Consider the following 16766-nt stretch of genomic DNA (forward strand, 5'->3'; position numbering starts at 1 on the left):
AAAGTATAAAAGCAACATAAGTAAAAGCATTATACAATCAAGTGAAAGCCGTTTGGTGAGGCTGAGTCATGACTGGTCGATGCTCTTTGGCTCCACATGACACCACCAGTGCAAGATGGCGGCAGCCGTATCCAAGATCTCTTAACTTCATTAGTGGTTAGTGGGAGGAAGCGGTGAAGTGTTTTCCATCATTATTCAAAAGTGAAAACAGAAAGCTCACAGAGAAACATCATGTGTAGTTGATGAGTTTAGATTTGAACATCTGCCTTTGACGATAACAACCTCGTCAAACCTCTGAAATGGTCAGATTTAAGTTTCCTGTTTTGAGTCTGAGTTGTGAAGATGTTTCATTCTCGGCTGTTTTGTAGCACGACTCATTTTCTATGATCAATTAAACTCACAATCGCCTCGTGTGTCCTTCAGCAGAGAACCGCTCCTCTGTTGATCCGTCTCCTCTGAGGTAAAACTAGATTTCTCCCTCGGTGAGGAAATGGAAGATCACTGTGATGGTCTCACAATAAAGTTCTTTCTCCTGTTGTTTTGACCTTTTCCAACTCGTGCTCTTCTCCGTGCACCCTGCGGCCTCTTCTGAAACACGGTGTATACAGCCGCTGCTTTTCAGCCACCAGGGAAGAGAAAATGTGTTTCTTTACATATTTATATAGACGCCTGACATGACATCTAAATCAATATATAATGAAATATGACTCACTGCAGTGATTCCTGCAGGAAATAGGTCTGCAGAGGTGGACAAGTTTTTCCAGACATCTCTCTACAAGTCGATTTTTCTTGCAACACTTTACAATCAATCTTATATATCTCCTAAGGATCCAACTATTTATTTTTAATGTTACTGGAAAAGTTTTAGCTTTTATTATGCCAGAGGCCTCATGTTGTTGGGTTGTCCGTCCATCTGTCCCATGTTAGAGGACAGGATATCTCAAGAAGGCCTTAAGGGGACTTTTTTTTTGCATCTGCATCAGAAATTAAGTCAGAATTTGTCCATTTGTAGGTGAACTAAATATGCAGGAGTAGTCTTACATGGTACTGTTTATCACACTGTTCATATCCTTTGCTGGAGAGGCTGAAAAAAAGAATACCCACTTCTATTGGCTCCACTACACCACTGGACATGATACAATGTGGGAAGCCCCTTATATTAGAAGCTGATTTCATAAGACTGACGTTAAGTTGTTGTTTTCAGTTGTTCATGCAACATGGCTGCTTGTCTATCAACACCAGAACAATCCACGATGACAAAGTACAAACTCAGTGGTGACCATCACACAAACAAACAGACACACACACACACACACAGACAATAACTGTTCCCTCAGCACAGCAGACACGAGGAGACGCTTTTTGTCAATTAGGTTTAGTGAAGAGGAGCGCTAATCTGCTGCGGTCACTCAGCTGTGTAATAAATGACAAATTAAGAAGCTGCTTCTGAAAGCAGGAGTCACGGCAGCTGGTAGACCATGAAACTAAGCAAAGGAGGAAGGAAACAAACTGATTGATGTTCCAACAGCTCAACACTTCCTCCTGATAAGCAGCAAAAACACACAGCGACTTTAAATCTGAGCTGCTGCAACAGTGGAACGGGAACCTGCTCATTGCTCCCAGTATCAGTAGGACTGGGAGCCTCTGGTCCTCGAATATGCTGCAGGAGGTGTGCTCAGACTGAGAAGACTTGTTAAGTTGCCCTTTTAAAGATTCCAGTTATTGAGATAAAGTGCCTCCGACGGCTGTTTATGAACTGCGCTGCCAACTTTATATGTAAAGCAGCTTAATGAGTCAGACGGGATCATTTCCATATTCATTCAGGCGCTGTGTGTCCTGGTTAAAACACAAGCTACTGTTCAGAAAGAAACTGTGTTGTAATCAACCTGTTTCCTTCATGTTGACCAGAAACACTGAGGTTGTACGTTGAAGGTAATTCAATTAAATGATTCATGATTAGTAGATTTGGTTATGTCTATGACCTGGTTTGTTGTTTATTAGTTTGTCAGTCGGTTTGTGAGTTGGCAGCTTTGCACAAAAACATCAGATTGGATAACCACAACCTGCTGCAAGGGTTGTCATATGCGTCAGGAAAGAGGCCTTAAGATTTTGGTGCAGATATAAAATGTGTTCAGAGTTTATCTTTGCATTGCAGTCGTAGTATTGGGAGTGAATATGAATCGGTTCCAAACGAAACCTCTCGGTGACGCCTGGTATCTGTTAAAAGTGAAATGTCACAAACTGCGTCTCAGCGTCCGAGGTGACCTGACATGTTTCCAGCGTGGTAACACCGATGTTTAGACACATGGTAAAATATAACATGGACGTCTAGATGTGTGTTCACACTGTGTCCTGCACTTTACAAACCGTTACACGCGACCGACCCTGAGCTCTGGGATATCTGAGGCACGCTGAGCCATGAAACCCCTGATGTCAAGAGGAAGGTGCAGGTCCTGAGGTTCCTATTGTCTCTCTGCGTTGTCTTGTCAGGTTTATTTCCAGCCCCGTGCTGTCTTATTTTTTTATAGCATTTTCTTCTTCTTCTTCTTCTTCTTCTTCTTCTTCTTCTTCATTTATCATGAGAGAAATGCTGCTGTGTCCCACTTGGTGCGTCCTGCTTATCGACGAGTTGCAGACAGCCGCTGTTATCTAACATGTTTGAGACGCTCTCCAAGTCTCACTGACATGCCTCGGCTTTCTGTCACATGAGTCTGCATTGTGTAGGAAAAACTAGTTTCTCTGATGTTCTAATGTAAAGTCATTTCAGGCACATTTTTATAGAAACAGGCTTTTGTCAGGTCGCACAATTTATAATGATCACATTCAGGTGTCGGTGCATTTTATTTGATGTTTGATGTAACGTCAGGTGACTAGAATAATGTTACCTGCTAGTTCTACTACAGTAACTCCCAATTAAAGTAGCTTTTTGGTCAAAAGAAGGGTCATAAATATGGCTGCAACTTTTTGAAAAGCTGATATTGTGTCACATTCCTATTGAGGTCTCAATATTCATGGAAACTGCTGTCATATAATTTAGGGAACTTGGACACTTTATGACGTATTATGTTTCCATGTATATTGTGACCTTTGGAGCAAAGCCATAACACATCTTTACAACACATTTCGAGTCCAGTAGGTGTGTCAGGTAGGTTTGAATAGTCAGGCGGCTTGTTGTAGGTCGGAAAAATGTGTCAACCAAATATAGAAAATGTTTATTTTGCTCTGAAAAATGAATATTGAGGTCAGTGATCGCAGATTGTGAGAGTGATTACACAAAAACAGGAAGAACCTGGTTGAATCCAGCCATCGTTCAGTTCTCAAATGACGTGATTATTCATAGAAAAGAGGTGAAATTGGCCAGTACCTTAGTTCACTGCTAATGTTACTGACTAGTTTAGCTAACGCAGAGTAACAGTGCTGGCTCTCTCCTCAAGATTTTCAGTAAGAAGTGATGATCAGTCCAAACCTCTTTGATCGAAGCCGTAGAGAGTTTTCGATTTGAGGCTCCACCTGCTGGTATCCAGCCCAGGGGAGGTCGGCTGCCTCCTACCCCAGCTGCAGGTGCTGTCACCTGGGCCATATCAAAGGCAGGTGGGCCCTCCCTCCCAGCTCCATGGAGCTCGTTAGCTGTCGGAGCTAATTAAGAGGATCTTTATCGCACAGATGCTAACGCACTTCAAAAGAGATCCCCTTCAAAGAACACACCGGTCAGAATGGGAATAAGTGAAAGTGAAAAATATGTATAATTTCATGTTAAATAGTTACAGAGTGTAAAGGACAGGTTGAACTACGCTAATGTCCATGGTTTTTAGTTCCTTCACTCATCGGGTTTCAGGTTTTCCACCAGGTTTGGAACTAAAATGCATAGATTTGCTCCCATTCTGCTACATGTTGTTGTTGTTGTCTACAAACTGTCCTCACTGTGAGCAAACTGTCTGCAGATGTGCCAAATACTGTTCTCCTTTCGTTTTTCTTTTTTACCTTTTGTTGGTTCATTCAAATACAACAGAAAGGAAGTGATTGTTCCCTCTGTCAGGAGGTCAGTCATTGTATTATCAATAGAAGGCCGCCAGCGTCCATCCGAGGCCAAGCTGAACCCATGAGCTGGCCTTAAGGTCCAACGTGTGATGTTGTCCTGGCTCACAGTTTGTGTTCCTCTTCATCACGTACAGTAGCTGAGATCAGGACACTGACTGGCTCATGCACACAGGCCAGGCTAGCTCTTCCACACTGGTGCACTGTGAACCTGTGTGTTGTAACAAGAGAGATTAAAACACAAACTGATGATAGTTGGAAGCAATCTATTGTTTAATATATTGTATTATTTTATAGTGCAGTCTTCAGGTAGTAGTGAAATGGCAGTTAAAGTTTCTTTATCTTCTGTAATGTGACCTTTATCTCAGTGAAACATGGCCCTTAATATGATTGGACGGCTGAAAACAAGGCGTGACTTATCAAATACAGAATGCTTAATGGTTGTGTGGAGATACAGAGCTGTAGAGAACACTTTGTCAACCTCTATTTTAGATCATTAGGAGGAGGAGGAGGAGGAGGAGGGCGAGGAGGAGGAGGGCGAGGAGGAGGAGGGCGGACGGAATAAATGAGACCATGGCCCAAAACGTATGATGTCAGAATACCAGCTACTACTACTACAAAAATAAATACATTTTAATAAACTTCTGCTGTGAAAACAACGTATGGGAGAAACATAGATTGTAAATAAAGTTAGATGACACATCTCCGCTTCTTCCTGTTGGACAAACATTTTGCCAAAACATATCTTGGATACGGGTGCGGCCATTTTGAGCTTTTCACGTAATTTGGAGTCAAAGTCCAGTAACTCGCACAATCTGTCGTCTGTCGTGACATTTCACCTGAATCGAATAACTTAGTAAAAACAAACTTACTGGAGAAAAGACCACTTGGACATAGTGTGACAGAAACCACCTGTCCATATTCTGTTGTCCACATCATGCACCAGTGTCTCCCCTCCCTCCAGCAGTGTTTACTGTCGGAGATGAACACAAACACACATTAACGAGCAGAAACGTACACGCGGACGACTACATCAACTCCAGCACACTCATCATTTTGCCCGCATTCACAGAACAATACCCTCGACCTTTTCAAAACGGGGAGATGTGCTGCAGTGATTGGATCTAATGTTCCCAGGCATCGAGAAGCCGTTGTGTGCGTCGCTGCAGAGTTCAGTTGTGTTTACAGTAAACACGGGCCTGTTAGTGAGGGCAGAGCAGGAGACGCCTGACGCCCGATGACGCTGCTCCTCACAACATATGCTTATTAAAAACCAAGCACCCAACCTACATATCATTTGAGCTGGAGATGACATTTTACATTCAACAACAGTTTTTTCCTGTTGAGTCTGTGTGCAGCGACTGACACGTCTGTAACCTACATTCTGAGGACATTTTTTAGTCTGTACTCCAGGAGCCGTGTCATTGAGCTTTCAGACACATCTTGTGGTTAATCAGTGGTTGGAGTTTGCTCAACAGCCAAAGAGATGGTTTAGATTTATTGATTAATCGATAAAAATCTGCTGAAAGGACATAGCTGTATTACTTATTTTTGCAAATATGAGCCAATATGCAAAATATTTTTGTAAAGATATGTGTTTTTTTTTATGTATAGTTAATAATAAAGTTACTAACCCTGAAATGTCAAGCCTATTTACAAGCCTTTTAAATATTATATACCAATATATTGGTATCGGACATAATTTATTCTCTCAGAAATCCAAAAGGTTTACTACTAGTTAGTTGTTATCATGTGACAAAGTAAAGACTTATGGTTATGTCTTAGACTAACAGCCATTTGTTCTCATTTGAAGTATCACCATGGCAGCTGAGCAAAGTCCCCCCCGCTGATGAAGGCCATGAGATGTGGTTGAAAGACTTTTCTGTCAGTGTGTTTTATCAATAACATCCATACGTGTGTTTGTCCCACATGGACGATACAGTTTCATGGAAAGCATCAACATTAAAGCGACATGGCTCTAAGTCTTCAGTGGTTTTGCATTTGCAGCCTCTTTCCCTTCATGTGCTGCGACAATGGAGGCTGTTGCTTGTGCACACGCTCACCTGGGGACTGACCAGTGTCCACACACAAACACTCACCAACACACACACACACACAGAGACAGGCTGCAGCCGCTCGTTCCCAGTGTGTTTGGGTTATGATCAGTGTGGATTGGGCCCCTGCAGTGATGAACAGGCTCAGCTTCAAACAGGATTATTGCATCTCTGGACGCTCTCCAGATGTGGCTGCTTTGTTCGGTTCAGATCCATCTTCTTCTTCCTGGTTTGGTCTAGAACATGATGTAAAGGACACAAAGGACAACTCCCCTGTGAGCTGCTGCCGTCCAGAGTGTATCAGCGGTGACTCTCTGATCACCTCGTTGTCTCTCTGCTGTCACGGTGCCCACTTACTTCATCTTGTGACAGGGCTTCATTGTCATCAGGCACTTACACAGAGGGGGGGGTTTCTATAGCTTCCATTTTGGCTCCAGGTCGGAGTTGGTGAAATGCCCGTGTTCATTCAGCTCCGGCTGATCTCTGTCCTCTTCATTCATGTTCATGACACTACTGGACCACAATTCGACCAATGGCGTGAACAAACACTTGGTAGCTCAGTGACACTGTTGTGAATAACTGGTCCAAAGAGGGCGGGCCACGTAGTGTGAGCTGGTGACACACACACACACACACACACACACACAGACACACACACCCACACATCCCTCACACCCCACACTTTGGGCGTACAATACACTGTGGGGCCTCAGTCAGCTTCTGTAAACTCATCCAGCCAGTCAGTCAGGAATCCCAGGAATGAGCTGGTTGCACGGTACAAAGGAGTGTGTGAGTGTGTGAGTGTGTGAGTGTGTGTGTTGTCACATAGCTTTAAGGGTCATGTTTTACATTCACCTTTTCTTTCTATATATTATATAACCGTGGGTCTATTTTGTGTTTCTCTGTCCACTCTGTCTCCGTCCTTCAGTCACACATCAGTATTTAAAGGTAAACAGTGTGGAAGACTTGCTTTCTTAAATAAATCTTCACATACATAAATATTCACATACCTGGACTTTGCGTAAATACCAACGTGGTGTACTGATCCGAGGCCAGTTCAGTTGTTGTATGGCCAGGTTCAGTTTAAACCCTTTTTGAAAAAAACAGTACAAACAGAGAATTCTCAAATGCTTTATTAGATTGCCCGCATTGTTATTGGCAACACAAGTTCCACCCCCTTGAAACTGAAGTCTTGTGTACACATCGCGGATTTCCTTGTGAGACTTTCCAGCGTGAACTTTCAAATTGCCGACATTTGAGCTAGCTCCTGCTAATGCTACACTGCTAGAAATCACTTACTACTTGCAGTGAAAAATGGATTTCCCGTAAAAGATAACTGCAGTTTTGTCCGAGGATTTTTTGGCGAAGTTAAAGTGCTTCAGTGATATTCCTCCTAAGTCAAACTGACTGTTATGGTTGCTATTGGACGGCAGTGAGCTGCGGTGACGTAGTGTTTTTTAGCTGCTGGCAGTTCAGAGATTGTTTCATGGTGACGTCACAACGACAGAATTCCCAACAGATGGTTTTTAAAAACAGTCTCTGACACGGGCTGTGTGGATTTCTGTGTGGATTGAGCTTTTAATAAATCAACAGTATTCACAAGGCACAGAACTGCTTTATAGACGAAGAAGAAAAATCAACCCTATGTACTATATGAGACCTTGAAGAGAGAAGATCCGAGTAAATGAAGAGACATTAAAAAACAAATAGCGAGTCTGAACCTGGACTGTTTCCTGTTGATGAGTCATACACCAAGTACTTTGTGTTTCTGTGTGTGTGTTTGTGCATGTGTGAGTGTGTCTGCTAGGCTTGTGTGCAGAATTGTAAGATGATCCTCAGTAATTGTCCGTCCTGTTTCATCATCCCGGAGCATCATTAACAAACACTGAGCTGAGACAAACAGATGTGTGTGTGTGTGTGTGTGCATGTGTGTATGTGTCATGCATGTGCGCTTGTGTGTGCATAAACGTCCCGGAGATGATTCCTGGTTTACTCTAGTGTGTGAGTGTGTGTGTGTGTGTGTTTGATGCTGCACAGTGGGTCCAGACCTCTGCCTCGTCTCTCTGCAGTGTGGGGATTTCCTTTTTTCCACTCTGGTCACATGACTGCAGATATGGGTGTGACCTCCTGCATTCCTGGCCTCACTCTTTTCCTCTCTCGATTTCTTGTTGCTCCGTCTGGCATTCTGCGACACTCGTTCTCCTCACACACACCAGCACACACACACACACACACAAACACACACACAAAATGTCGTCTAGACCAAACACAGAGGTCTTGTTGTCGGCTGCTGTTTGACGTGCCCTGCATGTGAAAATGTCTCTGACATAATTCAGTGGTGTGTGTGAATGTGTGTTTGCATGTATGATAGCGCGAGAGAGAGAGAGATCTGTTGCTGGGTGCAACATGAAAAAAAGTTCCTCTCTGTGTGGAGGGTGTGGCCAGCAGCATGAGTGTGTGTCTTTGGAGGAGGGTGGTGCAGGCTCCTGCTTTAGTATGCAGAGCAGGTGTGTCTGCAGAGGCAGAGCGAGGCAGAAGAGGAGGGAGGGTAACAGCAGCAGAGCAGAGGGACGGTTGGATGGAGGATAATGAAAAGAGAGAATACCCGAAACTAATTCTCTCTCTCTCTCTCTGTGTGAGTGTGAGTGTGTGTGTGTGTGTCACAGTCAGAAATAGAAACGTGACTGTTTTAGAAACGAGTTTGCTGATAAAGGTAAAAAATGACTTCTCCATGTTCGGTAATACTGTCACACACCAGTTGACTGAAAACTGTACCAAGTTCATTCCTCTTTCAGGAAATCTTTTTTTTCCCCTCACACTTGATATTTTTCCAAACTGAAGTCATTTTAATCTCAGCCGCTGTGAGAGCCGTGAGCTGTTTGATAGATTTTCTCATTGGTTTATTTCTGCTGCAAAGATGTTGGAAGATACTAAGAACTTAATTCAAATGTGTTTTCTCCTTTAGAGCATTTAAAAAAAAAAAAAAAATTTAACATAAAGCCTTCAGATACCTTTTTAAAGGGCTGATCAATTCTAAAATACTCACCATGGACAGACTTAAAACGCTAAAATGTTGTTTCTCATTTCTGTCAATAGTTTCCTCTCTCTACTGAGACCTCAAGACCATTTTGATTTCACTTGACTCAGATGCTGCACAGAAAGATGCTCGGTAGCTGTGGTAATATTTCGTTTTCACCAGAACTAGCAGGTATAAACAAAGGTTTTTAAAATGTGGGTAAACTTAAGTAAAACAGATGGGATTAGCTCGGTGGACTGTCGCCATTAGAGGAGTTGGTCCACGTCTGAAACTGAGCAGACAATCCAGTTTTGCATCTTAGCAGTTTCAACTTGTTCCCATGATTTTATAAACAATAAGTACTCAAATGTTAGCGACCGGAGGCTCAATGCTCATCGTAACGTCATGGTGGAAAAGGTGCAACATTGGCGTCTAGACTGCCAAAAAAAACAGAAGAAGAACACTCTGCTGCTTTTGATAAAAACACGTGTCTCAGCAATTTGACCCCGGAGTGAATGCTGATCATAGCCATTCACATTCGAGACAAACACCAGATGTTAGTGGGTGTTAGTGGTTTTTTGACCAGTGGAAAAGGGGCTCAAGTCTTATAATGGCAAGTTAACCCTGGAGTTTTGATGGCTGGATATTTAATCAATATTCTAAATTGGCAGTATAACAAATCAAAATGCTAATTCAAAATGATTTAATGAATTGTTTTATGTGTAAAGAATGAACTCAGTCTGCAGTATTAATGCACATCTGACTTAGTAATAATTGGAACATGATGGATGTGATGATGGTCAGTGTGAGTCATTCTGATTCTTGGGTTTGTTTAGTTTGAGCTAATGTGATCCTGACAGGCGCGCGGTGCCCTCTGCCAAAAACACACTGAGACTGATTCCTTCTGAAATTTGTTTACATGCGAGAAGATGTGCCTTCGTGTTTATGTTTTCAGGTGTTTGTTCAACAAGTTCTCCTTCCAGATTGAAACCGCTAAAACAAAAGACAAACCTTTTCCACTGGCCCCCGCAGTGCAAACACATCTCAGAGAATATGGATGGAAAAATCCAATATCACGCACAACCCCAATTTGCAGCCACACAACTCTGCAGTCGCCTGATGACAATGAACACTCACAAGTTGTGAACATGAGAATCCTTCCAGCGCCGCTATTAATCCCACTTGATATTAACACAGCGCAAGACAGGATGCTTGTATGTTCTGTTATTAAGACAAATGTTTTAAAACACAATACACTGGAACAAAGACACACGCAGGCTTATTGCATCTCACACACACACACACACACACACACACACACACACACACACTCATAAGCTGAGTGGTTGGCTACATGGAGGCTGCAGCCTAATTTCATCTCGGGTCAATAACAAACAGATAAGATGGATAAAGAACAGACACAGGGTCTCTCGCACACACACACACACACACACACACACACACACACACACACACACACACACACACACACACACAATGGCTACATTGATCGTCTATATATAGAGACGTTTTAATGTCCTGACGTCACTTCCTGTCGAGCAGTCACTGAGGGTTTCATAACAAGCTACACACATGCACACACCAGGGCACCATGGCCACAGTGTTTCAGCAGTTTCAGTGTTTTCTGTTGAGGATTTGGGCTTTTTAACTTTTGCCAAACTTTACAAACACAAAACACCTATTTAAAACACTAGAGGATAGAAAAACAACATGAGTCTCCTTTAAAACTCAAAAGTGATCATGTTGATTTGTCTTTTCATTGAGAATTTAATTTATTAAAAGGTTAATTTGTAAAATAACGAGTGTTTTAATGACTGTTTGTTTCAGCTCATCCCTTACAAACCTGTTTCTGAGAAATTCAATTTCTATAGAACTTAATTGGAGCAGCGAATATGCTTTGTAGGAAACGTAATTACAACTGATTGAGTTTCCTATTAACGGAATGGGGATATGTTGTTAATTCCCATCTGGTATTTCACGATTATATATTGAGAATGAATAAGTCAGATGTTTGTCAGGGTTGGTTTCGAGGAGACAACATGTAAATAAAAATAAGTGTTTCTCTTTGTGCTGCAGTTTAGATGAGATCAGTGTTTTTCGTCTTATGGTCCTCAGCTGTTGTCGAGATTTATGAACAGTGTATTTCTGTTCTGGTTATATGTAATCTATTACATTATGAGTATTAGTGATGGAACTGTTGACGGCAGCTTGAGGAGTCTGTGTGGGGGGGATGCAGCTCATTAACATCACATCGACTTTACGTAAGACTTGTGTCTTGGGGGGGGGGGGGGGGGGGGGTGTTAACTGAATCACTGCATTGCCAAACCTCATTGTGGTTCTCTTGCAATTGATGGTTGAACAAAAAACGGATTTTCATGCTGCAACGGAGGCACCAGCTGATCAAAACCTGCTCAGACAACCAATCAACTTTCTGTGGTCTATCAAGAAATCAACCATCACGTTCATGTGAGCGAGGAGGGAGGAGCTGCTCCAGGCTCTTCCCTGTTCATCTGCTTCCTGTGCACTTCTCTTTAGCATTGCACTGACAGCTAGCACGGCATGCTAGCACGAATCCCTATGTTGCCCAAGCATGAAACTGTAATTGCTATTAACGCAACACTGTTAACACAATGCCCACGTGAACAAAACTCTGCACTGACCAACACGTGTCTGAATCATTAGGTCTCAGGTTGAATCTGACAGGAGTGAAAATGGTCTCAAATAAAACCATTTAAAATGGGAGGCAGTATTTTCAGTACACGAAACTCACACATTTAAAACACACACACACCCTGTGTTAATGTCTCTGTATAGAAATCTAATGCTACACTTTGAACAAAGCGCTAAATGACTGTGTGGTAAAGCTGGTGGAGTGTGTCCATTATCTGTGTGTGTCATTAGTCCACGTTAATCAAACACTCGCTTGTTAAAGGATAACAGCCACACACACACACACTTAGTCACATGACAAGCAAGGAGAGGCAAATGTGTGTATTATCTCTTTGTGTCTGTGTGAATGTGTGTGTCAGCAGGTGTGTCGTTAAGGTATAAAAAAGGAATGCCTACCTTTGGACTGAAATGGGTGTGGTGCTGTAGTTGAATGATGATAAAGGTGTGTGTGTGTGTCTTTGTGTGTGTGTGAGAGTGTGAAACTACGCTCGATGAGCATCACTCGATTGTGTGTTTTTCTCTCGCTCTCCCACAGCTCATAGTGAAGATGTGCATGAATCAAATGATCCCTCTTCGGTTATTGTGGCCACACACATCACAGTAAACGGTATTATCACCGTCGTACAACTCTCCTGTAATAACACAATCTGACTTTTAAACTGTGATCGCTGTGGATTCAATCAAAGCTAACGAGTTGAACTGTGAGCTGCATATTGAAGCTTTGTTGGAGTCGGCAAACAAACACAATTAACAGAAGCAGGTTGAGGCTGAAGGCCGCTAAAAGGCAAGCAGTTTCTGAATTGAGATCTATACCAATTTGATTTGAGTGTGATTCGCCGAGCCCAGAACTCCAGCACATTGTCGAACACTACACGCTTTATTCTTAACATTTCAGTTTTCTTGATTTGATAAAAGGAACATTGCACTTTTCACTTGCTTGTTCTTTCTTCAGTAAACGTACGAGTCCAGCCCCGATGAACCAGCCGCACCTCAGCGGGTCCACTAGTTGGTACAAGTAGATCTAGAGTTAGACAGACCTGAGGCCTGCTCCTCTGCTGTGTCCTGGTTTGACTGGTAGAAGAAGGCGCTCGGCTGTGGCTAACGGCAGAAGCAATGTGTCTTCTGAAAATAGAGATAATCACGGTAATGGAAATTAGTTGTGTTGTTTTACTCAGAATGTGTTGTTTAGTAGGACTGGTAAAATGGGACTTCTCTAGTCGGTTGTGTGTCTCTCCTGGTTTCACATGTGTTCTCTCCCTGCTCTGACTAACACACACACTAATGGTCACTTTCTCCTTCTAGTCACATTTTGGCTCAATTTATTACCACTTCTTTGTCCTATCAGAGTAAAGACTAACAAGCTCATGAATAATGGAGACCACATTAACTTGTGTTTTTTTGACAAGGACACAAACGACCACTGCTTTGTTATTCATATTGTGATGGTCGCCGTATAGTGACAGTTAGGTAAGACAAAAAAAAAATCATAGTTTAAAGAGAAGCCAGAAAACTGCACATGACATGAACAAATTAAATTTCTGTTAATAGATCTCTGTACACTAAATATTCTCGAGTACTTTTAAGTATTAACTATCTCCATGAATGATCACAACTGATTTTGTAACTTCAAAGTTAATCTGAATATTTTAATGTAGACATTTCGGCCGGTCCTAATGAACTAGTTGTTAATTTTCTCTGTTTATAGGCTGTGTAATTAACTAATCTCATTATCTGAAATTAACTTGTTCCATCATTATGACATCACCAACTATTTGTGTAATAAACAGCAGCAACACACATGAGTGAGATGAGGTCTGCAGGCAGATAAATTCATTTCATTCCTCTGTTGTTTTATTGAACTAATGACTCGTCTTCTGGTCAGTGCACAGACGGATAATTAGTGGACAGTGAGACGGCATCTGTCCTGCTCTGTCTAAAGATCACACACACACACACACACACACACACACACACACACACACGTAAGGCTAGATCACTGATGTGAGGAAGATTAAAAAACATCAAAAAGACTCCGTGAAACAGAAGATAAAGGCTGGAGGTTAAAACATTTCTGGGGAAAAATTGAATAAGTAATGTCGGAAATGGTATAAAATCTTTAACGGTTGCTTTCAGAAACTTTCCTAAAACATGAAACTACAGCACAAGTTTGACAGAGACAAATTCCACGAATGTTATTTTTATATCTGATTTAGATACAGCACAATTTCTCGCTTAAGAAATTACAAGAAAAGAAGCTGATTAGCTAATCGAGTATGGAACACCTGAAACAAGGGAACTTCTCACTTCTGATTAATGAAAATCACATTTTTTCATTATGCAATATAACCGGGGCAAAACAGGTAAAATAATAATAATAATAAAATCCAGACCGGTCTCATGTTACTGCTTTTTCATTACTAAGTATCCAGCAGACACTGTACAATGCATAAAGCATGTGAGCAAGGAGGAATTTAAGGACACTCCGACATCACATCTTGTTATTCCTCACACATCGACAACCCGCTTTCTGTATGTGATGAAACTGAGAAGCGGATGGAGAGCTTCCCTTGTGCTACATGAGACGAAAGATTAGACGCGGCTGTGGATGTGCGAGGCAGGAGCTGCTCAGGGACGTCCCCAGGCCAGAGAATCACTCTGCACCTACAGCTCGCTACATGCCGCGTTTGAGGTAGAGCCTCCGGTGGTATTAGTGTGGTGGAGGTAAATCTGAATCATTGACTGCAGCTCCTGTAATGTACAAAGTCGGAGCTCCCAGGCCGGAGCATGCATGTAGTTAGAACTGCACTTGAACTCAAACTCCTGTGAATGATGAGTCTCCATCGGTGTGGATATTAGAAAACTAGCCCGGCTCCACAGACTTCCACACAAGGACGTGTGCAGTATGAACCTATATATTTGAATGACCTTGATGAGCACCGGTGATTTTACTCTATGTCAACATGACCGTGTTTGTTGAATCATTTGCAACTCTTGAAATGCAGAGTTTTCATAGTTTGGTAAGAAATGTACCGACCTGGGCAATAAAACAATATCATTTTCATCATCAGCTGTATAACAAAGGTTTTACTATATATAAATACATCAATATATTGCTTAGGCCCTGGGGGAAACACAATAAAACATACTCTGTATCTGCAAAGAGCCTCAGACTCTGCTCTTAAACTGGCTCAGTGCTTCCCCCAGTGTGAGAACCACTGACCGAGGCAGTCACCTGTGTCACCTGCAGTCACAAACCAACACTCAGGAGAGCACACATGTAGCACCATCACTGTGTGTTACTGTATGTGTGTGTGTGTGGGTGTGTGTCCACAACACAACACTTAACGGTGAAAAACAGGACAGCCTTTGATGTGCACTTACATAATCGGTGATGATGGGCTGGAATGCCACACTTTGGCCGCACACACACACACACACACACACACACACACACTCGCACAAACTGGAGAGCTGCCATGTCCTGTTCCTGATTCTTCGCCAACAGGACAAAGTGAATCCAGTTTCATTCTTACTATTTTAAATCTTGATCACGATTTTTAACCTTCGATCACTATAATACAATTTGTTGCCTAATTCTGCTTCCCCCCCCCGGTGTTACTGAGGCACTGTAGGTTGATGCAGAGGTGACTCATCCATATACAGGAGAGTAGTCACAATGTTAGCTTTCTGAATAAAGAAGTCGTACTGTTGTTCCTGTTTCTGTCATAGACTCAGGGCGGACAGTTCAAGGAGAGCAGATGTGATGATGTGTCTCCGAGGGGCGGCACAAACCAATAATCAGTTTACATCCTAACGACCTCGGTGGCTCAGGGTTTCTCCTTTAACGATGTCGGATGAGAAGCTCTTGTCTAATTGGCCCAGTTGGTCTCTGTGCTATTTATTAGTAAAAAAAAAATCCCAGGCACTGATCTGTCGGCTGGTGATGACGTTTGTCCGCTTCGCCCTCCAACTGCTTCCTGTCCGACTCCGGATTATAACAATCTCTTTTCCTGTCTCTGTTTTTCTCCAGAGGAACATGTTGACCACCCAGTTTCAGTGGTAACCCAGAGGAGCATGCACGTCCAGGTCAGGAGTTAACCTCGCTGAGAACTACACTACCCACAATTCTCGGTGAACTGACGGCCCAAACTGACGCTGAGATCGGTTTGACAAAAGACACTCAGAGGAGCAGCAACAACTACAACAACACAACTACGCTTCTGTGAAGAGGACCAATATGGCCAACAACACGGCGGATCACCCTCCGGGGAATTCGGTTGCAGAGGGCAACCATGACGGGGACTTTGGGATGGCCGTGACGGATCTGAGGGACCTGATGGAGCTGCGGAGCGGCGAGGCCGTCACCTTGATTCAGGACACGTACGGGGACGTGCAGGGCATCTGCCGCCGCCTGAAAACATCACCGATAGAAGGTAAGACGCGTCCAACGCAGCAGAACAGGTTAAAGTGTAATGAGAATTTAAACTGTTGCATTTCCTCAGGGAAGAACTCATCTGGAGCAACCCAGATTTCAAATTTCAAATGTTTAAGGCTCATTTATGTTTCGTACAATGTCCCTGCCAACATACCTTTTATGTTAGCAGGGTTGTTAATCAATGCATTCACTAGAGGGCAGCGCAGAGTCCCACAGTTTCTGATAATGATAACAAACGTGGCCAAATATGGATGAAATGAACGAAGAGTGGGGACACAAGACTCCAGTTGTTGTGAGGGCAATAGGGAGTGGCCAAAATCAAAGAAACAGCAGAGACAGTTCAAGGTGATTACCATAACCTCAGCCTATGATGGTTGTTAAATTATTATTCACGTCTATTTATTTTTTGCTGGAACATTGGCCCATTAGCAAAGTTTCTGCAGCCTGGCGACATGGAACCGCTGCTTTGAATGATAATGAATTCAATCAAGATATTAATCAGCATTAATGTGGAAGATTTAAATCATCTGTCAAT

At 42.6% G+C, this 16766-nt stretch overlaps 1 protein-coding gene across 9 annotated transcripts in view; it reads left to right on the forward strand.

The window, feature by feature from the left end:
* Window positions 1-16766, forward strand: part of LOC128447914 (plasma membrane calcium-transporting ATPase 1) — a 70504-nt gene that overhangs the window by 13577 nt on the left and 40161 nt on the right. For 3 of the 9 annotated variants that reach the window (XM_053430340.1, XM_053430358.1, XM_053430393.1), the window contains exon 2: window positions 15827-16229. In XM_053430340.1, the coding sequence (XP_053286315.1) occupies window positions 16034-16229 (196 nt within the window). In that variant the 5' untranslated portion in view covers window positions 15827-16033. The other 6 variants (XM_053430385.1, XM_053430403.1, XM_053430367.1 and 3 more) reach the window with 6 other exon arrangements.

This window comes from Pleuronectes platessa, chromosome 2 (assembly GCF_947347685.1).
Source record: "Pleuronectes platessa chromosome 2, fPlePla1.1, whole genome shotgun sequence".
NCBI classification, from domain to species: Eukaryota; Metazoa; Chordata; class Actinopteri; order Pleuronectiformes; family Pleuronectidae; genus Pleuronectes; species Pleuronectes platessa.